The sequence below is a fragment of the Bombina bombina genome, chromosome 5, assembly GCF_027579735.1.
Source record: "Bombina bombina isolate aBomBom1 chromosome 5, aBomBom1.pri, whole genome shotgun sequence".
NCBI classification, from domain to species: Eukaryota; Metazoa; Chordata; class Amphibia; order Anura; family Bombinatoridae; genus Bombina; species Bombina bombina.
Genome location: NC_069503.1, coordinates 95,910,664 through 95,933,157, shown reverse-complemented (window position 1 = coordinate 95,933,157; position 22,494 = coordinate 95,910,664). Strand labels below are relative to the sequence as shown.

Here is a 22,494-nt window from a genome sequence, read left to right as displayed (position 1 = left end):
CCTTTTGCCAGTCACCTGCATCTTGATAAAGCTCCCTGGTGAGTGAAACGCGTCGATCTAAGTGACTGTGCCTACTACAGATAAGGACATCTGAATCTCAAATTAACTTCTAACAAATATCTGAGGTAACCCGGGTTATTCTGTTACGTCTTGAATCATCAATACCGAAGTCTAAATTATCCCTGCGTGCATTGGCACTAGGTGCAGGGTGTAATTTCAACTGATTCACAAAGAATTTATTTCCCAAATCCTATCTGGATAAAACATACACTCCAGCTGAGAATTTCTTCTTCCTTTTTGACAACCGGAAGATTTACCGGTGACGTCAGACGCCAAGATCCATGCGGCGCACTGACTCGGCTGAGAGATAGCCGGCGGACACAGGCTCCAGAAGCTCTTCCAGGACTCAAAGAAAGTAAGCTTTAAAATTTGTCTTAACCACATCTGAAGGGAGAGTACAATCACCCCTAGAAAATATACCTCTGTGTGTTATCACAATCTATTACGGAACTTGCATAGAGACTTTGCATTATCCACATATAATTTTAAGGCGATACAAAAATAACTCAGTTTGGATAAACGAATCTATCATACCAAAAGTTATTACGAGAGTTAACCACACAAAATTCTACTGTGCTTATATGATATATAGTTTTTGACTATTCGCTGTTCATCATATAGATTGTTTTATAGAAGTTTTTTTAGATTTTTATGTTTTTAGAGAAACTTTAGGCTGTGCAATTGGGGAGACGTCCCCTATCTAATTGTTATATTGTAATATTTTTAATCGAAAATAATAAATCTGTAAGATTCTTTACATCTGTGTGCATTTACTATATAAGGGCTATCTGTTAGGTCCCTTGGATCCTGCTAATTTTTAGTCTGGACCAATAAATATATAATCTCAAATATTGCTATTGTTACTACACTATCTACCACCTAGTCTTTAAGTACCGTATTATCCTATATATAAATTTCAAACACTGTTAATGACACATTTTTTCACATCACCTTATTAGCAACAATTTTAGTTACTTTTCACATCACCTCGTTAGCAACAATTTCAGTTACTTTTCTATATCACTTACACAAAGTTTAAATCCACTCCTAAAGTACACCTTTATCAACATTTGTTTTATTTCATTAAAAAATGAAGTTTTATTAATTAATTTCCATTTACTATTTTAATATATATTTTGGAGATCACATATAAAAAAATTAAGGTAATATTAATGACCCTCAAAGAAAAATATACCTTGTTCTGATACCTTTAGCTTTTTTAGCGCACTTACCCTACTCCCCTTTTTCACTTAAATTATACTGAGGAGAACGAAGGATCTTCTCATTCTGTAAGTGTGTGGTATCTCCTTTTGTACCAGCGCTCTACTGTCACCCCACAAATCACATAATTGCCTAGCGACTCAACTGCTAGGTTGGTTTTATTGGCCACATATTTTAGTCATCAGCCAATCAGAGGGAAGCCGACTCTGACACGGACGCATGTAGGGTAACCCATGTGATCAGCTGTTAGGCTATATTTACTATGTCCAATACCCTTTAACAGTCTAACCCGCCTATGTTCTCCAGCTAATTAGAGAAATGCCGATCAGACGCGATCAGCTGTAAGGTTTGATTGACTCACAGTTCCACATGCTACTTTTTCAGCCAATCAGAGAAATGCTGACTCTGAAAATAAACACAGATGCATGCAGAGTAATACATGCGTTCAGCTGTTAGACTTATTCACCATACTAACAGCCAATCATAACCGGACAATTTAGGTCCTCCAGCCAATCACAGTTATACTATTTAGAAATAAGCCGGTTTTAGGAAAATAATGTAGATAGCTAATTCTGATAGCGATCTAGACATTCCTCTTGATAATCGATAGAATACATAACTAGAGATATCTAGTAAGGATATATCCATTATAGGGCTATATACAAAAACAAATACAAAATGAGTGTTGTTATTATGTTTCCATTTCCAGTTTCCCACACTTCCGGTTTTACGAAACATTTCAATTATGCATATCTGAAAGGGTATATAAAGCTGCCAGCAATCTCAAAATAACCAGTCTTAATAAAAGCCTAAATACTCGGCCGAAACGCGTTGACAAGCAGCTGGTTTTCATATCGGGAATGAGAAGAAAACTTCAAGGACACTAGGATTTCACAGCACCATCGTCACAGCAATTCCCACTTCTAGACACAAGTTTGTTCTTTATTTGACTGTTTATTTGACATTGGTTTGACTGTTATTTTCACACTTGGATTACATTTATCATGGATCACAACACTTTTTGGTCAAGATTCATATATTTTTGCTCATATTTTTGTTTGTACATTTTTTTCTCAAGTGTATTTTTTCACTATTTTCACATTGCACGTGCAATTTAATTTTTCAACTTTTTATCTTTATTTTTGACACATTTTCTCTCCTCTTGAGTGGCGTCACACATTGTTTATATTGTCCAACAGCCACAAGTTGCTTGGCTCAGATGTTCCATTGTATTATCTGCATTTGATCATTGTTGATTTTAGATATCTTGTTTTATCCATGGACTTTTAAGTGTTTATTGGATTTTCAAATGTTTTGTTTAAATTAGATGGCCCAGTACCAATTTATTTAAGAAGCTTTTAAATTTGAATTTGAATTATTTATTTGTTTAATGTGGATCCACATTTATGCCATTTTGTAATAAACAGTTTTAGATGGATCATAGTCATTCCACCTTGCCTCAGGCGCTTTGAACACATCACACAAAACTAGAGTTTGCCAAGAGTATTTTATATGAAAAAATAGATCTGAGCCCCATAGATGGTTAACCCCTTCCTTGCTGTGAAGGAGGTTAACCCCTAAGTCTCCAAGTCTCATGCAATTAATGTGCCTGTCCACTGTCTTAACCATCCATAAAGGATTTGCCCCTCCTAAAAAGCAGAGGGTCCTTATCCCTTCAGTGCCAGCCTCCTAGCCCCAGAAGACAAAGGGCACTTACCTGCATTCTAGCCATCAGGGAGTCAGACTACTCACACGGTATGAAAGAACGCCACACCTTACAGAGATCTCTGGAAAAAAGAAAGAACAGAGTAAACCTACTCTGGCTTTCTATACTAGGGCAGCAAAATGTTAGGAATTTGTAAGGTGGACCTTGCTGCGTTTTCCTAACTGCTTTAAAGCCACCACTGCCCTACTGAAGAGACTAACATGAAGTATGGCTAGACCCAATCCTTGATAAAGGGGAAAGAACAGAGTAAACCTACTCTGGCTTTCTAAAGTAGATAAAATCTTGCTTGTAGCGTAAGTAATCCAATTTTCATCAGACACCAAAACTTCACCTCCTCCATGTACCAAGGCAAAGAGAATGACTGGGGGTTGTGGGAAGGAAAGTGATACTTAAAACTGAACCCAATTTTTTTTCATGATTCTGATAAAGCATGCAATTTTAAGCAACTTTCTAATTTACTCCTATTATCATATTTTCTTCATTCTCTTGGTATCTTTATTTCAAAAAGAAGGCATCTAAGCTTTTTTTTTTTGTTCAGCACTCTGGACAGCACTTCTTTTTTATTGGTGGGTGAATTTATCCACCAATCAGCAAGAACAACCCAGGCATCTAAACTTATATTCTTGCATTTCAAATAAAGATACCAAGAGAATGAAGAAAATTTGATAATAGGAGTAAATTAGATAAGTTGCCTAACCCTTTGAGTAATAAGCACTTTCCCACCTGGGTGCTCAGACCCGTCGTTAGCACTGAAAGGGTTAAAATGTCATGCTCTAATTTTTATCTATTTGAATCATGAAAGAAAAAAATTGGGTTCAGTGTCCCTTTAACAGCTTTGCTGTATTGCTCTTTGCCTCCTCCTGCTGGCCAGGAGTGATATTCCCAACAGTAAATTATGAAGCCGTGAACTCACCATATCTTAGGAAAGAAATAACAATTTCCATCAGTAAAACATAATATGATACGTATCCTGAGATATTTTAGGACACAACAGAAAAATCTCTCACATTTAAATAAACCATTTGTTTCCTCCTTACTTATCCATATGATGATCACACCCTGAGGGGGAGGCAGGGACTCTGTATTCATGTGACACCAGAGAGGACAATAGACATCTATATGAGAACAAAAGTCCAGGTGTGACCCTCTCATTGTCTCTCAACTGACAAGTTGTACTCATGTGAGTCACACAGAGAAAGGTGACACTCCCACATTAGTATAAATATCTGTGTAACACTCAGTGATATCACAGGAGGAACCAGAGAGACTTCATACTTACAGAGCTTCTGCTAAACGGTAATATGCAAACCCTGACATAAATCTTTATTAACAGCCTCACACTATTTTGTTTTATATAGTGATGAGAAAATAGTGTTCTGTATTTTGTTATGATAAAATATTTCACTTTAATATAAGAAACTGAGTTTATATTAAAAAAAAAAACCTCAACTGTACTTATTTAATTTGTTTTATTTATTTTTCACGCCGTATTGATGAATTTAACATTAAGTTCTTTTATTTAAAAAGCCTCATTTAATGCATAATGATTTATAGTATTTTGTAAAATGAATGTTTGTAGCTGAACCAAAGGATATTTTCAAGCTTGAAGAGGAATAATACATTTATGGGGATTGTTCCTGTTATACAATGAGCAATAGATTTTTAAGTATCAGCCAATTAGAATCCTGTATTTCCCTATAGGTTTATAACTAACTGTAGAGCCCAGATAAACCATCTTCATTTAATATTAGTCTGAAGCTGCTATTTGCTCCAGTAGTAAATATCACTCAGCTTATGGCCCTGTTGTATCAGTCTCATCACATTTACTGATCTAATCATAAATATCTTGTGATCTGCATATTATTTTATTTCTTATGAGGTTATTTTATAATACATTTCTTATTTCTATTAGCTGCACCTGTTTATCATCAGAACGTTTATCCCACTGATCTGTGACTGATTCTTGTTGTTAGTAAAGACCTTAGTAAGTGTATTCTGCACCTTCAGCTGCTGCTGTTTATGTCACATGATCACAGACTTAAAGGGACAGTGTACTGTAAATTTGGTTTTGCCTTAAAATAACAAGAAATCCCAAATGTTTTTCATCATTTAAATAGAACATATAATTTTTAACAACTTTCTTACTGACTTCTATTATGATATTTTCTTCATTCTCTAGGAATCGTTTATTAAAGCAGCAGCAGTGCACTACTGGGAGCTAGCTGAGCACATAAGGTGAGCCAATGACAAGAGGCTTGTATGTGCCACTAATCAGCAGCTAGCGCACCATAGTGCATTATATGCTTTGTTACAAAGGTCCCCAAGGAAATAAAGCAGATTTGATAATAGAAGGAAATTGTAAAGTTGTTTAAATTTGAATCATAAAAGTGTAATTGTGACTTTGCTGTCCCTTTAATGTGTTTCTAATGACTTGTTTTACCGGTGTATAAAATAGTATACAGTGTATGGGAAATTTCACCTTTAGCTTTATTTTTTATGTAAAATAACTGTTTGTGGTTTGTAATTTATTTTCATTATTAAATTATCAGTTAAAACACAATAGAATAGAGAGATCAGTCTGTGAATCTGTCAGTCCTTTGATATCTCAAGGAAGAGATGACTTAAGAAATGTCACATTAGAAAGTATAGAGGAAAGCACACCAAGTAGCAGCAGACAGCACATGAAAATTAAATATATGACAGCAAATGCAAGAAGCATGACAGGTAAAATGGGGGAGGTGGAGCGCTTAGTTGCAGAAGAGGACTATGATGTTATCAGTATAACTGAAACTTGGTGGGATGATTCACATGGCTGGGCAGTTAACTTAGAGGGGTATACTTTATTTAGGAGGTACAGGAATAATAAAAGGGGTGGAGGAATCTGCATGTATATTAAACCTAACCTTAAACCTACAATAAGGGAAGATATTTCTGATACAGGCAACAATGTAGAGACCCTGTGGGTGGAAATAAAGAGTGGGGGGAAAAATCCTAAAAAAATATTACTAGGAACATGCTACAAGCCCCCCAACATTAGTGACCTGGATGAAACTCAACAACTAATACAAATAGGTAAAACTGATAATAACAGTGCTGTAATTATGGGAGATTTTAACTACCCTGATATAAACTGGGCCAATGAAACTAGTAATTCAGCTACGGGGGATAGATTTATAAATGTTCTCAGGGATAACTTCTTGTCACAATTAATAGAGGAGCCAACTATGAGTAACGCTATATTGGATTTAGTGCTATCAAATAATACAGATATAATATCAAACATAGAATTTAAAGAACATTTGGGTAACAGTGATCATAACATAGTCACATTTGAAATGTATTTTCATAAGCAGTGTCTTAAAGTTTTAACCAAGACTTTTAATTCTAAGAAAGCAAAATTCAACGATTTAAGGAAATCATTAAATAACATAAATTGGGACAAAGTATTCTCTAATAAAAATACAGAGGATAAATGGATAACATTTAAAACTTTGTTAAATAAATATACATATCAACAAATACCATATGGTTATAAAAATAAAAAATCCAAGCCAATGTGGCTGAATATAAATGTGTTAAGAGAAATTAGGAAAAAAGGTAGGGCATTTAAATTATTCAAAGAAAATAGTACAGACTCAAAATTCCATATTTATAAGGAATGTAACAAAGCATGCAAAAATGCAATCAAATTAGCCAAAATTGAAAATGAAAAATTAATTGCAAAGGATTCTAAATCTAACCCTAAAAGGTTCTTTAAGTACATAAATAGCAAAAAATCTAAGAAAGACAAAATGGGTACATTAAAATGCGGGGAGAGTAGCATGATTAACAGTGACAGGGAGAAGGCTGAGATACTAAACCAGTTTTTTTCTTCAGTATACACAAGAGAGGAACCATTGGATGATACTTTGGAACAAAATAGAACATGCCAGCCCATACCATTAATTGGGTTATGTATAGAGGGTATCAGGAACAAATTGGATAATATTAAGGTAAATAAAACTCCAGGCCCAGATGGAATACACCCAAGGGTTTTAAGGGAACTTAGCACTGTTATAGACAAACCTCTACTCTTAATTTTTCAAGACTCCTTATCCTCAGGCATGGTACCCAAGGATTGACGTAAAGCTGATGTGGTGCCACTCTTCAAAAAGGGAAGTAGGGATGATCCAGGAAACTATGGACCAGTTAGTCTGACATCAATAGTGGGGAAGATATTGGAAGGGATTATAAAGGATTATATTGATGAGCATATTCGTGTAAACAAGATTATGAGTTCTAATCAGCATGGTTTTAGGAGAAATAGATCATGTCAAACTAATCTAATTAGATTCTATGAGGAAGTAAGTCAAAATATAGATAAAGGGGAATCAGTTGATGTGATATACTTAGATTTTGCAAAGGCGTTTGATACAGTGCCACATGAGAGATTAATGCACAAAATGAAGGGACTGGGAATAGCTGAAAATGTTAGTTTGTGGATAAATAACTGGATAAAAGATAGGGAGCAACGAGTAGTAGTAAATGGATCATACTCAGATTGGACAAAGGTAATCAGTGGAGTACCCCAGGGATCAGTGCTGGGCCCTATTCTTTTTAATATTTTTATAAATGACTTGGATCTAGGATTAAATAGCGACATCTCTATTTTTGCAGATGATACTAAGTTAAGAAAGGTCATTAGGTCAGAGCAGGATGAACTTTCGTTACAAAGGGACCTGCAAAAATTAGAGGTATGGGCAGGTAAATGGAAAATTAGATTTAATACGGGAAAATGCAAGGTTCTACATTTTGGAAGTAAAAATAAGCAGGCAACATATTATTTAAATGGGACAAGACTTAGCCAAACACAGGAGGAAAGGGATTTGGGGGTAGTAATAGATAACAAGCTAAAGATGGGTGCACAATGCAGGGCAGCATCTTCAAAGGCTAATAAGATACTAGCATGTATTAAAAGATGCATTGACTCAAGGGAGGAAAGCATAATTCAGTCACTATTTAAAGCCCTGGTAAGACCTCACCTTGAGTATGGAGTGCAGTTCTGGGGACCAATCGCAAAAAAAGATATTGCAGAACTAGAAAAAGTTCAGAGAAGGGCCACAAAGCTAATACGGGAATTGGAGAATTTAACCTATGAGGAGAGGCTAGCCAAACTGGGTCTGTTTTCTTTAGAAAAAAAGGTTCTTAAGAGGTGACATGATTACTTTATATAAATATATTCAAGGCCCATATACAGAGATGGCAGAAGCTCTATTTAGTCCAAGAAAATTGTTTGTAACCAGAGGTCACAATTTAAGGTTGGAAGAAAGGAGATTTAATCTCCTGCAGCGGAAACGTTTTTTCACTGTAAGAGCAATAAAATTGTGGAACTCATTACCAAAGGAGGTAGTGAATGCCAATACCCTAGATAAATGTAAACATTTTGATACATTTCTGTCTATAAACAAAATTCATGGATATGATTGCTAGTATTAAATGGGTCACCTTTTAGTGGGATTGTTTAATCTTAACTGGAGCTTTTTGTATATATTTTAGATTTGTTTAGGTTGAACTCGATGGATTTCGGTCTTTTTTCAACCTCATCTACTATGTTACTATGTTATACACAGCCTTTTAAATGACCTGAGGCACCGGCTCCTATTTAGCATATGCAGGAGTTCACGTTATATAAAAATATGTCTGTTATTGGCTGATAGCTGTCACATGGTACAGGTGCAGAACTACATTTATCAGAAAACAATCTATTGCTCTTTTTAAATTCATAGTAAGTTTTATTGCATTGTATTTTTATTATGCATCTGTGGTTTTGTAATTTCTATATTTTATGATCCTTTTAAATGGACTGAATTTGCCAAAAGAACATCTCATTATATTATCACTCTATGTAAATAAAACATTCTTTCTCTTCTTAACTCTATCCAAGAAATCAATTGAAATGAACATTTTAGTGCCTATCTCTCCCACACACCCTTGCAGTGTGATTTAAGACAACTCAGTATTGACCAAGAGAAGTTAAAGGACTGGGGGTGAAGCACATGAATGACAAAATGTCTGACAGTGAGAATTAGTAGGAAGTTCAATACCAATACTGCAGTATCCAATTTAACTTATGTTTAAACAACTGACATTTTAACATTTCTTTCAGGAGAAAATATTGTTTCATAGAAATGATAGAAATCAAAGATTATAATATATTTGTAAAGTTGTGATAGGGCCCCACTTAAATAGATTTTCTACCATTATGTTGTATAGATCTGGGAAGATTCATATTTAAGGAGCAATTATAATACCCACAGAGTTAACTGTACTAAATGCTTGTGCTGAATCAATAGCACATATGTAATAATCTAAACAGCTGCTCTGTATCACATGAATTGTTATGCATGTCTTTAATTATACCATACGTACAGTTAATCAGAACCATTATTTATTATTATCTCTTTAAACCATTTAATATACATTTTACAGACACGGCCAGAGCACTGAGAAATATCGGGTATTGATGTAACTGGAGTGAATAAGGGAACCTTCTTCCTGATCAGACATTGGAGCCTGTTATCAACATGAACTCATATGTGTTAGGTTAGTAAAATGGATATTATGCTGACTTTTTTTTTTTTTTTTTTTTTTTAAATAATTTTTTATTGAAGTCATAAGTAAATACAGAATATAGGGTATGCCCCAAAACATTTACAAGTCAATGTATACAAAGCATAGTTAGAAGAGTATTGCATTTTAGTATCTCAAACATTACCATAAAACGTGGGCTATCACATAGAAAGACTTCAGTTTTGTTGTAGAGTATCATTAACGTGATATAAGCAAAAAAAAAAAGGTCCTCTCCTAGCTATATACAAAAAAGAGTAAGGTTTCTATTCAGATAAGGGTAAGACTAGGGAGGAGGTAACTCTATAGATTTATGGGGAAGGGGGATGCAGCGGGCGAGAGCCGCTCAAAATGTAATAGGGGGGAGGGTGGAGGGGGGGGATGGAGGGCGGAGTCAGCTAATATATCAGCACTAGGAGCAAGTTTAGGTGGAACCAAAGGATTATTACTTAATATAAGCATAACTATACTCATCCAATCCTTTATACTCCTATAGAGGGAGCCTGAAAACATATATACACAAGCTAAAACCATGAGTGTGTAATTTGAGAGTAGTCAAGTTGCGCTCTGCAAAGTTGTATAGTGTGGAGGGGGGATATTAGATTATTTGGGGCCTAGGGGACCTCAGGGTGAGCCCCTCTCCTAGGGGAGTGCCACCTATAGGCCATGCGGGAGAAAGGAGGAAGGATATGACCCGCAGGCAACAAGTACCAGCGGGAAAGGGAGGAGAGAGGCTCAACCGGAACAAATAATGTGTAATTATGATGTGGGCATGACCTTAGAGGAACTAGGGATGATATACACACAGCCGTAAATAATGATAACATATAACATATAGAATAAAAATAACACAACCTTTAGGCAACAAAAGGAGATACCTACACAACTCAATGTGGCAAAATGCAAGGTAGATGATACTCAGATAGAAGGGGCAATGAAGCATATTAAAACAAGCAAATATAAGAAGTAGTAACAAACTATTGTTAGATATGACCAAAAAGAGGTAATAGTATTAGCTAGAGTTATGGGATTAAATACAGTCCCCTAATGCATAAGTTTGTTGTTCATCTTAAGATAATAGTAGAGGTATGAAAGAAATTATATAGTGTTAGCAACCTGTATCCCCAAAAGATTGTGTGGACACATATATAAAGTTAAAGCAATGTTCAGAGGAGGTTTTACTCGATGTATGGAGTAGCTGAATAATGTCAGGGTACAGTTATAAAACGTGAGGAGTGGAGGCTGGTGGGCCTATTGGTAAGAGTAAATCAATCCTGATATGTCCCTGTATTAGCACAGACCTGCCACAATATAAACTCACTTTCTCCAACATAGGTGTGTCCGGTCCACGGCGTCATCCTTACTTGTGGGATATTCTCTTCCCCAACAGGAAATGGCAAAGAGCCCAGCAAAGCTGGTCACATGATCCCTCCTAGGCTCCGCCTACCCCAGTCATTCTCTTTGCCGTTGTACAGGCAACATCTCCACGGAGATGGCTTAGAGTTTTTTAGTGTTTAACTGTAGTTTTTATTATTCAATCAAGAGTTTGTTATTTTAAAATAGTGCTGGTATGTACTATTTACTCAGAAACAGAAAAGAGATGAAGATTTCTGTTTGTATGAGGAAAATGATTTTAGCAACCGTTACTAAAATCCATGGCTGTTCCACACAGGACTGTTGAGAGGAATTAACTTCAGTTGGGGGAACAGTGAGCAGTCTCTTGCTGCTTGAGGTATGACACATTCTAACAAGACGATGTAATGCTGGAAGCTGTCATTTTCCCTATGGGATCCGGTAAGCCATGTTTATTAAGATAGTAAATAAGGGCTTATTAAGACTGTAGACTTTTTCTGGGCTAAATCGATTCATTATTAACACATATTTAGCCTTGAGGAATCATTTCATCTGGGTATTTTGATAAGATTATATCGGCAGGCACTGTTTTAGACACCTTATTCTTTAGGGGCTTTCCCAAATCATAGGCAGAGCCTCATTTTCGCGCCGGTGTTGCGCACTTGTTTTTGAGAGGCATGACATGCAGTCGCATGTGTGAGGAGCTCTGATACATAGAAAAGACTTTCTGAAGGCGTCATTTGGTATCGTATTCCCCTTTGGGCTTGGTTGGGTCTCAGCAAAGCAGATACCAGGGACTGTAAAGGGGTTAAAGTTAAAAACGGCTCCGGTTCCGTTATTTTAAGGGTTAAAGCTTCCAAATTTGGTGTGCAATACTTTTAAGGCTTTAAGACACTGTGGTGAAATTTTGGTGAATTTTGAACAATTCCTTCATATTTTTTCGCAATTGCAGTAATAAAGTGTGTTCAGTTTAAAATTTAAAGTGACAGTAACGGTTTTATTTTAAAACGTTTTTTGTACTTTGTTATCAAGTTTATGCCTGTTTAACATGTCTGAACTACCAGATAGACTGTGTTCTGAATGTGGGGAAGCCAGAGTTCCTTCTCATTTAAATAAATGTGATTTATGTGACAATGACAATGATGCCCAAGATGATTCCTCAAGTGAGGGGAGTAAGCATGGTACTGCATCATTCCCTCCTTCGTCTACACGAGTCTTGCCCACTCAGGAGGCCCCTAGTACATCTAGCGCGCCAATACTCCTTACTATGCAACAATTAACGGCTGTAATGGATAATTCTGTCAAAAACATTTTAGCCAAAATGCACACTTATCAGCGTAAGCGCGACTGCTCTGTTTTAGATACTGAAGAGCATGACGACGCTGATAATAATGGTTCTGAAGGGCCCCTAAACCAGTCTGATGGGGCCAGGGAGGTTTTGTCTGAGGGAGAAATTACTGATTCAGGGAACATTTCTCAACAAGCTGAACCTGATGTGATTACGTTTAAATTTAAGTTGGAACATCTCCGCATTCTGCTTAAGGAGGTATTATCCACTCTGGATGATTGTGACAAGTTGGTCATCCCAGAGAAACTATGTAAAATGGACAAGTTCCTAGAGGTCCCGGGGCTCCCAGAAGCTTTTCCTATACCCAAGCGGGTGGCGGACATTGTAAATAAAGAATGGGAAAGGCCCGGTATTCCTTTCGTCCCTCCCCCCATATTTAAAAAATTGTTTCCTATGGTCGACCCCAGAAAGGACTTATGGCAGACAGTCCCCAAGGTCGAGGGAGCGGTTTCCACTTTAAACAAACGCACCACTATACCCATAGAAGATAGTTGTGCTTTCAAAGATCCTATGGATAAAAAATTAGAAGGTTTACTTAAAAAGATGTTTGTTCAGCAGGGTTACCTTCTACAACCAATTTCATGCATTGTCCCTGTCGCTACAGCCGCGTGTTTCTGGTTCGATGAGCTGGTAAAGGCGGTCGATAGTGATTCTCCTCCTTATGAGGAGATTATGGACAGAATCAATGCTCTCAAATTGGCTAATTCTTTCACCCTAGACGCCACTTTGCAATTGGCTAGGTTAGCGGCTAAGAATTCTGGGTTTGCTATTGTGGCGCGCAGAGCGCTTTGGTTGAAATCTTGGTCAGCTGATGCGTCTTCCAAGAACAAGCTACTTAACATTCCTTTCAAGGGGAAAACGCTGTTTGGCCCTGACTTGAAAGAGATTATCTCTGATATCACTGGGGGTAAGGGCCACGCCCTTCCTCAGGATCGGCCTTTCAAGGCCAAAAATAAACCTAATTTTCGTCCCTTTCGTAGAAACGGACCAGCCCAAAGTGCTACGTCCTCTAAGCAAGAGGGTAATACTTCTCAAGCCAAGCCAGCTTGGAGACCAATGCAAGGCTGGAACAAGGGAAAGCAGGCCAAAAAACCTGCCACTGCTACCAAGACAGCATGAAATGTTGGCCCCCGATCCGGGACCGGATCTGGTGGGGGGCAGACTCTCTCTCTTCGCTCAGGCTTGGGCAAGAGATGTTCTGGATCTTTGGGCGCTAGAAATAGTCTCCCAAGGTTATCTTCTGGAATTCAAGGGGCCTCCCCCAAGGGGGAGGTTCCACAGGTCTCAGTTGTCTTCAGACCACATAAAAAGACAGGCATTCTTACGTTGTGTAGAAGACCTGTTAAAAATGGGAGTGATTCATCCTGTTCCATTAGGAGAACAAGGGATGGGGTTCTACTCCAATCTGTTCATAGTTCCCAAAAAAGAGGGAACGTTCAGACCAATCTTAGATCTCAAGATCTTAAACAAGTTTCTCAAGGTTCCATCGTTCAAAATGGAAACCATTCGAACAATTCTTCCTTCCATCCAGGAAGGTCAATTCATGACCACGGTGGATTTAAAGGATGCGTATCTACATCGGTTCCTAAGGTTCGCATTCCTGGACAAGCATTACCAGTTCGTGGCGCTTCCTTTCGGATTAGCCACTGCTCCAAGGATTTTCACAAAGGTACTAGGGTCCCTTCTAGCTGTGCTAAGACCAAGGGGCATTGCTGTAGTACCTTACTTGGACGACATTCTGATTCAAGCGTCGTCCCTTCCTCAAGCAAAGGCTCACACGGACATCGTCCTGGCCTTTCTCAGATCTCACGGATGGAAAGTGAACGTGGAAAAGAGTTCTCTATCTCCGTCAACAAGGGTTCCCTTCTTGGGAACAATAATAGACTCTTTAGAAATGAGGATTTTTCTGACAGAGGCCAGAAAAACAAAACTTCTAGACTCTTGTCGGATACTTCATTCCGTTCCTCTTCCTTCCATAGCCCAGTGCATGGAAGTGATAGGTTTGATGGTAGCGGCAATGGACATAGTTCCTTTTGCGCGCATTCATCTAAGACCATTACAACTGTGCATGCTCAGTCAGTGGAATGGGGACTATACAAACTTGTCTCCGAGGATACAAGTAAATCAGAGGACCAGAGACTCACTCCGTTGGTGGCTGTCCCTGGACAACCTGTCACAAGGGATGACCTTCCGCAGACCAGAGTGGGTCATTGTCACGACCGACGCCAGTCTGATGGGCTGGGGCGCGGTCTGGGGATCCCTGAAAGCTCAGGGTCTTTGGTCTCGGGAAGAATCTCTTCTACCGATAAATATTCTGGAACTGAGAGCGATATTCAATGCTCTCAAGGCTTGGCCTCAGCTAGCGAGGGCCAAGTTCATACGGTTTCAATCAGACAACATGACAACTGTTGCGTACATCAACCATCAGGGGGGAACAAGGAGTTCCCTGGCGATGGAAGAAGTGACCAAAATCATTCTATGGGCGGAGTCTCACTCCTGCCACCTGTCTGCTATCCACATCCCAGGAGTGGAAAATTGGGAAGCGGATTTTCTGAGTCGTCAGACATTGCATCCGGGGGAGTGGGAACTCCATCCGGAAATCTTTGCCCAAGTCACTCAACTGTGGGGCATTCCAGACATGGATCTGATGGCCTCTCGTCAGAACTTCAAAGTTCCTTGCTACGGGTCCAGATCCAGGGATCCCAAGGCGGCTCTAGTGGATGCACTAGTAGCACCTTGGACCTTCAAACTAGCTTATGTATTCCCGCCGTTTCCTCTCATCCCCAGGCTGGTAGCCAGGATCAATCAGGAAAGGGCGTCGGTGATCTTGATAGCTCCTGCGTGGCCACGCAGGACTTGGTATGCAGATCTGGTGAATATGTCATCGGCTCCACCATGGAAGCTACCTTTGAGACGAGACCTTCTTGTTCAAGGTCCGTTCGAACATCCGAATCTGGTCTCACTCCAGCTGACTGCTTGGAGATTGAACGCTTGATCTTATCGAAGCGAGGGTTCTCAGATTCTGTTATCGATACTCTTGTTCAGGCCAGAAAGCCTGTAACTAGAAAGATTTACCACAAAATTTGGAAAAAATATATCTGTTGGTGTGAATCTAAAGGATTCCCTTGGGACAAGGTTAAGATTCCTAAGATTCTATCCTTCCTTCAAGAAGGATTGGAAAAAGGATTATCTGCAAGTTCCCTGAAGGGACAGATTTCTGCCTTGTCTGTGTTACTTCACAAAAAGCTGGCAGCTGTGCCAGATGTTCAAGCCTTTGTTCAGGCTCTGGTTAGAATCAAGCCTGTTTACAAACCTTTGACTCCTCCTTGGAGTCTCAACTTAGTTCTTTCAGTTCTTCAGGGGGTTCGGTTTGAACCCTTACATTCCGTTGATATTAAGTTATTATCTTGGAAAGTTTTGTTTTTGGTTGCAATTTCTTCTGCTAGAAGAGTTTCAGAATTATCTGCTCTGCAGTGTTCTCCTCCTTATCTGGTGTTCCATGCAGATAAGGTGGTTTTACGTACTAAACCTGGTTTTCTTCCAAAAGTTGTTTCTAACAAAAACATTAACCAGGAGATTATCGTACCTTCTCTGTGTCCGAAACCAGTTTCGAAGAAGGAACGTTTGTTGCACAATTTGGATGTTGTTCGCGCTCTAAAATTCTATTTAGATGCTACAAAGGATTTTAGACAAACATCTTCCTTGTTTGTTGTTTATTCCGGTAAAAGGAGAGGTCAAAAAGCAACTTCTACCTCTCTCTCTTTTTGGATTAAAAGCATCATCAGATTGGCTTACGAGACTGCCGGACGGCAGCCTCCCGAAAGAATCACAGCTCATTCCACTAGGGCTGTGGCTTCCACATGGGCCTTCAAGAACGAGGCTTCTGTTGATCAGATATGTAGGGCAGCGACTTGGTCTTCACTGCACACTTTTACCAAATTTTACAAGTTTGATACTTTTGCTTCTTCTGAGGCTATTTTTGGGAGAAAGGTTTTGCAAGCCGTGGTGCCTTCCATCTAGGTGACCTGATTTGCTCCCTCCCATCATCCGTGTCCTAAAGCTTTGGTATTGGTTCCCACAAGTAAGGATGACGCCGTGGACCGGACACACCTATGTTGGAGAAAACAGAATTTATGTTTACCTGATAAATTACTTTCTCCAACGGTGTGTCCGGTCCACGGCCCGCCCTGGTTTTTTAATCAGGTCTGATAATTTATTTTCTTTAACTACAGTCACCACGGTATCATATGGTTTCTCCTATGCAAATATTCCTCCTTAACGTCGGTCGAATGACTGGGGTAGGCGGAGCCTAGGAGGGATCATGTGACCAGCTTTGCTGGGCTCTTTGCCATTTCCTGTTGGGGAAGAGAATATCCCACAAGTAAGGATGACGCCGTGGACCGGACACACCGTTGGAGAAAGTAATTTATCAGGTAAACATAAATTCTGTTTTCATGCGTGTAAGGAAGAACTATTCATAGATGTCAATAGCTGGTATTTTTAGTGCTGGCTAAAGGAGTTGATGCATGTATGTAAGCATAAGGGTTGAGGTATACACTAAACAAATTCGTATTAAAATCACATTCCATACCAATTCTTAGTGCATATAGAATATGCAGACTTAACAAAAAAGGACGACAAGAAACCAACATAAGAAGAATTTGTGAAGTTTGTGTGACACATCCTGCCTTAATGTAGTTAGAGACTTTAAAAGACAACTCCCTCTAATATGTAAACTACCCTACTTCAGCCTGTTGCGTGCTAAAATAAGTATGATATGCTAGCGTAGGAAGTACAGCTTACATTGAATAATGATCAAGTCTCAAATACTGTCCTGTTTATATATGAGTCCATTAATACCTATGAGAGTTCATAGTGTTACAATTTGTGATCCGTATAGGCAAGATAAGAGGAGAGCCCTAAACACTGCCCTGCTTTACTTACACATTGGGCTCTTAGAATCCTGCTTAGCTCGGGTGGTCTGAGAAGGATATGTGAAAAATTAAATTTAGTCTCCTGTTGGAAAGAGCTCCTATAATATAGCTTAACTTACAATAACATATACAATGTAAAAGCTAAAGAGCATCCTGTCACTTTCCAATTAAAACAAGTGAATGAGAACATATACACTAATAGGGAACATTTAAGAAAATAGTGAACGATGGAACCAGATGACTGCAAAACACACAGTTTCCAGTCCAACTCCCAAAACTTTTTACTTGCAGAGTAAGTAGGGAAAAGGCGTGTAAATGCCAGGCTAGACAATTTGAATGGCGAGTATGTCAGGCACTCTGAGGTTAACCCATTCCTCTCCTTAGGAGCTGTTCATGTCCACACAAGTGTTTAATGAGGGACCAGTGCATATGGACATTAGGTTCTTTTATCAGTTCACAGCCTCCTGGGTCAAACGGGTCTTGAAGTGTTGTAGCACAAAATTCAATGTCTCTCCTGCGTGGTGCAGATCCCTTCTGCGTATCAGTCTCTGCGACCGCATGGAAGGTAAACCGCTCACAACTTAGCAGGGAAAGGCCATCAGGCAGACCGTAATTGTGAATTGCGTGGTAGTATCTCCACAGAGTCCCCAGTTCACTAATTGGCTCAGTAAAGGCTCCTCTCACATGCTCACCTGCGGAGTCGTAGCCCGGATGGCTGCAGTCTGGCGGCCCCAAAAACAATCTGCATTTCCGAGCTGGAAGAGGTATGTTTACCCGACTGCTATTTACCCGGAGCTCTCTCTTTACAAATGAGTAGGTAGGATTCTGTGTTGAGGCGCTAGCTGTAGCTCTCTGAGCCGCGCTATATCTGGGCAGGGAATGATCAGGAACGATATTAGGTGTCATAGTAATGACCAATGTAGAGTCCGGTAGCCCTTCCCTTAGCTCGCAGGATCGATCTCTGTAGGTAGGTGAAATGAGACTTTCCACCTTGTTCTGCTGCTGCGATTCACACTGTGTTACGGAGGCTCTTAAGTGGGCAGAGATGTCAGTGAACCCGATCGACATCCGCAAACTCAGATCTTGCAGGGCTGCGTAAATGTCTGACCAGGCTTCCATGTCTTTTGACGCCATGATAGGTGTAGGCCGTAATAGCCTAGTCAATTCTCAGTTGGTATGGGTAATCGAGTAATGTAGCTATCGCCGTCTTCCGATAGGGTAGAGAGTATCCTGCAGGGGTTAAATTAGTTTTGGGGAAAATCTCAGAGGGTTTAGTCCCTATTCACCACATAATGAAATAAATTGCAGCAGGAGCTCCCATATACACGTCTTTCTTGTTCAGTTGCTGGCTCCGCCCCCTATTATGCTGACTTTAATTACTGGGAAAATAGAATAGGTCACTCATTAAACAAATATAAACTATTATATTTATATCTGCATCTATTAAGAACATTTGTGTCAGTGACAGTTATAAAGAAGGAGCAACCCCCATTGGGCTGAGGAGGAGGGTAAAAAAATAATACTTCCTCCCTCTGTCCTTTTAGACAGATCATGTCAAACAACTGCCTAACCTCACCCCCTGACCTGGTTCTGTACTCAGAATACCTGAAATTCCACCTTCCCCTACCCTGACCTCGCTCATGGAACACCCATAACTACACTTATGCCTTCCTTGTTCCCATGTGTGAAACACTCACAACTTCCCCAGTGTTCCCCACACCAGAACCACCACTGATTTGTGTGTTTAATTTTACAGTGACTTATTATTATTATTATTAAACTAATAAAGTTTTTGGTTGTTTATATAAATCAAACAACCACACCCTCTCAAAACATCTCACTTATCATTCTGTGATGATTAAGACATCATGTTCTCACCCAACTGGTTGAGCATGAGCTGGGCAGAGCTGTATGTGCAGTTGCTTGTGCAATGTTAAAGGAAGATGGTGGATGCCTTCTTGCCCAGAATACAGATGTACTTGTTCCCTGGCTGAGAACATTATCCACACGCACCTTGTTTAATGCAGCCCTATAACTTGTTTTGATCAGTAATTTAGGTTACTATGATGTAGTAATGTTTACATTCTATGTCATCCTTTTTTAATGTGTGATTTACAGGAACATAAATTTACAAATACAAAAAGGAACACATTTTTGAGTATAAAAAAATGTTTTTTATTGAGATGTATTATATTATAAAGCATAAACATTCTTATTTTTCTTCCATTTCTTTCTATGTAGACAAACACTTGAATAGTTCCTATCCATCCTTCACTACAGGAAGCATCAGAATGATACCGCAAACTCCAAAAGTCTTAGACACTAATGACTATTCACAAACATTGGGGATATCACAGCAAATATTTAAAGAAGATGGTGAATTGGCAGGAACTGGGCAGCAATCATTATGTACAGAGAGTAATTTAGTCATCAAACAAGAGGACAACATTTATGCCTTATCTAGTGAAATTATTATCCCAGAGGATAAACCACACACATTTACTGAGATTGTAAAACATATTAAAGAAGGGAAAAGTCTACAGTCTGGCCAAATGATTCATACAAAGAAACAACCTTTCAAATCTACAGAATGTGAGAAAAGCTTTAGATGGAAGTCTCATCTACTAGAGCACAACAAATTTCACACAGGTGAGAAGCCACACTCATGTACTGAGTACGGCAAATGTTTTACACAAATTGATCATCTGAAAACTCATATAAAGATTCACACAGGAGAAAAGCCTTTCACATGTACAGAGTGTGGAAAAAGTTTTATAGAAAAGAGTCATCTGAAAACTCATAAAAAGATTCATGCAGAGGAGAAGCCATTCACATGTACCTACTGTGGAAAAGGATTTACAATAAAGTGTAATCTGAAAACTCATGAAAAGATTCACACAGGAAAAAAACCTTTCACATGTACAGAGTGTGGAAAAAGTTTTACACAAATGCATTGTCTGAAAACGCATGAAATGATTCACACAGGGGAAAAGCCACACTCATGTACTGAGTGCGGCAAATGTTTTACACAAATTGATCATCTGAAAACTCATATAAAGATTCACACAGGAGAAAAGCCTTTCACATGTACAGAGTGTGGAAAAAGTTTTATAGAAAAGAGTAATCTGAAAACTCATAAAAAGATTCATGCAGGGGAGAAGCCGTTCACATGTACATACTGTGGAAAAGGATTTACAATAAAGTGTAATCTGAAAACTCATGAAAAGATTCACACAGGAAAAAAACATTTCACATGTACAGAGTGTGGAAAAAGTTTTACACAAATGCATTGTCTGAAAACTCATGAAATGATTCACACAGGGGAAAAGCCTTACACATGTACAGAGTGTGGAAAAAGTTTTACAAAAAAGAGTAACCTGAAAAATCATAAAAAGATTCACACAGGAGAAAAACCTTTCACTTGTACAGAGTGTGGAAAAAGTTTTACACGAATTAATTGTCTGAAAAATCATGAAATGATTCACACAGGAGAAAAATCTTTCACATGTACAGAGTGTGGAAAAAGTTTTACACTAAAGAGTAATCTGAAAACTCATGAATGGATTCACACAGGGGAAAAGCCATTCACATGTACAGAGTGTGGAAAAAGATTTACACAAAAGAGTGTTCTGAAAGGGCATGAAAGGATTCACACAGGAGAAAAGCCTTTCACGTGTACAGAGTGTGGAAAAAGTTTTATACAAATGAGTAATCTGAAAAATCATGAAAGGATTCACATTGGAGAAAAGCCGTTTACATGTACAGAGTGTGGAAAAAGATTTACACATATAAATTGTCTGAAAACTCATGAAATGATTCACACAGAAGAAAAGCCTTTCACATGTACAGAGTGTGGAAAAAGTTTTAAACAAATGAGTAGTCTGAAAACTCATGAAAAGATTCACACAGGAGAAAAGCCTTTCACATGTACAGAGTGTGGAAAAAGTTTTATACAAATGAGTAGTCTGAAAATTCATGAAAGGATTCACACAGGAGAAAAGCCTTTCACATGTACAGAGTGTGGAAAAAGCTTTACACAAATGAGTCATCTAAAATATCATGAAAGGATTCACACAGGGGAAACGCTTTTCACATGTACAGAGTGTGGAAAAAGCTTTACACAAATGAGTAGTCTGAAAACTCATGAAAGGATTCACAAGGGAAGAAACCTTTAACATGTTTAGATAATAGGATTGCTACCTTTAGCACAGCCGATTCCCGACACTTTGCAAATGGGCATGGTTGAGGATGTGGTTATGGGTGTGGCTTCACACAAACTTAGAGACATTCCAGCCAAAATTGTAATCCATGTGTATGCATTTCAGTTTTGAGTAGAAGCATTTTTGTAATATACATGTATTAGAAAAAATGCTTCTAATAAGTTATAGTTGTTTCAAAAGTGTATTTAAGTATGCCCCGTGCACCAGAATTTTAAACACAGCACTTGCACAGAGAGCCTATGGTGCTTTTACCAATGACTCAATTTGTTCATTGCTGACATGATACAAGACCCACTGGCGCTATGAGCAGCTGCAGTGTTTAAAATGCTGGTGCACTGAGAGTATCTAGCTATGGTACACATGCACGTGCAGAGACAAATATTATCACTAAAATAGTTATAACTTTAACTAGAAGCATTTTTGCCAATACGTGTTTATTGCAAATATGTTTCTATCCAAAGATGTAATTCATCTGTGTATTTAAAGGGGCACAAAACCCACATTTTTTCTTTCATGATTTAGATAGAGCATGCAATTTTAAGCAACTTTCTAATTTACTTCTATTATCTAATTTGCTTCAATCCTATTGATATTCTTTGCAGAAAAGCATATCTAGATAGGCTCAGTAGCTGCTGATTGTGTGCTGCACATAGATGCCTCGTGTGATTGGCTCACACATGTGTATTACTATTTCTTCAACAAAGTATATCTAAATAATGAAGCAAATTAGATAATAGAAGTAAATTGGAATGTTGTTTAAAATTGTATTCTCTACCTGAATCATGAAAGAAAAATTGTTGGTTTAGTGTCCCTTTCAATTTTGACCGGAGTGTCCCTTTAATAAAATATATTTCTTTCATGAAATTGGCAAGAGTCCATGAGCTAGTGACGTATGGGATATACAATCCTACCAGGAGGGGCAAAGTTTCCCAAACCTCAAAATGCCTATAAATACACCCCTCACCGCACCCACAATTCAGTTTTACAAACTTTGCCTCCTATGGAGGTGGTAAAGTAAGTTTGTGC

At 38.5% G+C, this 22,494-nt stretch overlaps 1 protein-coding gene across 1 annotated transcript; it reads left to right on the top strand.

The window, feature by feature from the left end:
• Positions 1 to 9,474: 9,474 nt before the first annotated feature.
• Positions 9,475 to 22,116, top strand: LOC128659966 (gastrula zinc finger protein XlCGF57.1-like). Its single transcript, XM_053713557.1, has 2 exons — positions 9,475 to 9,589; positions 19,490 to 22,116. Exons 1-2 carry the CDS (start codon positions 9,571 to 9,573, stop codon positions 21,421 to 21,423), a joined length of 1,953 nt encoding a protein of 650 aa, XP_053569532.1. The 5' UTR covers positions 9,475 to 9,570; the 3' UTR covers positions 21,424 to 22,116.
• The last annotated feature ends 378 nt before the right edge of the window (positions 22,117 to 22,494 follow it).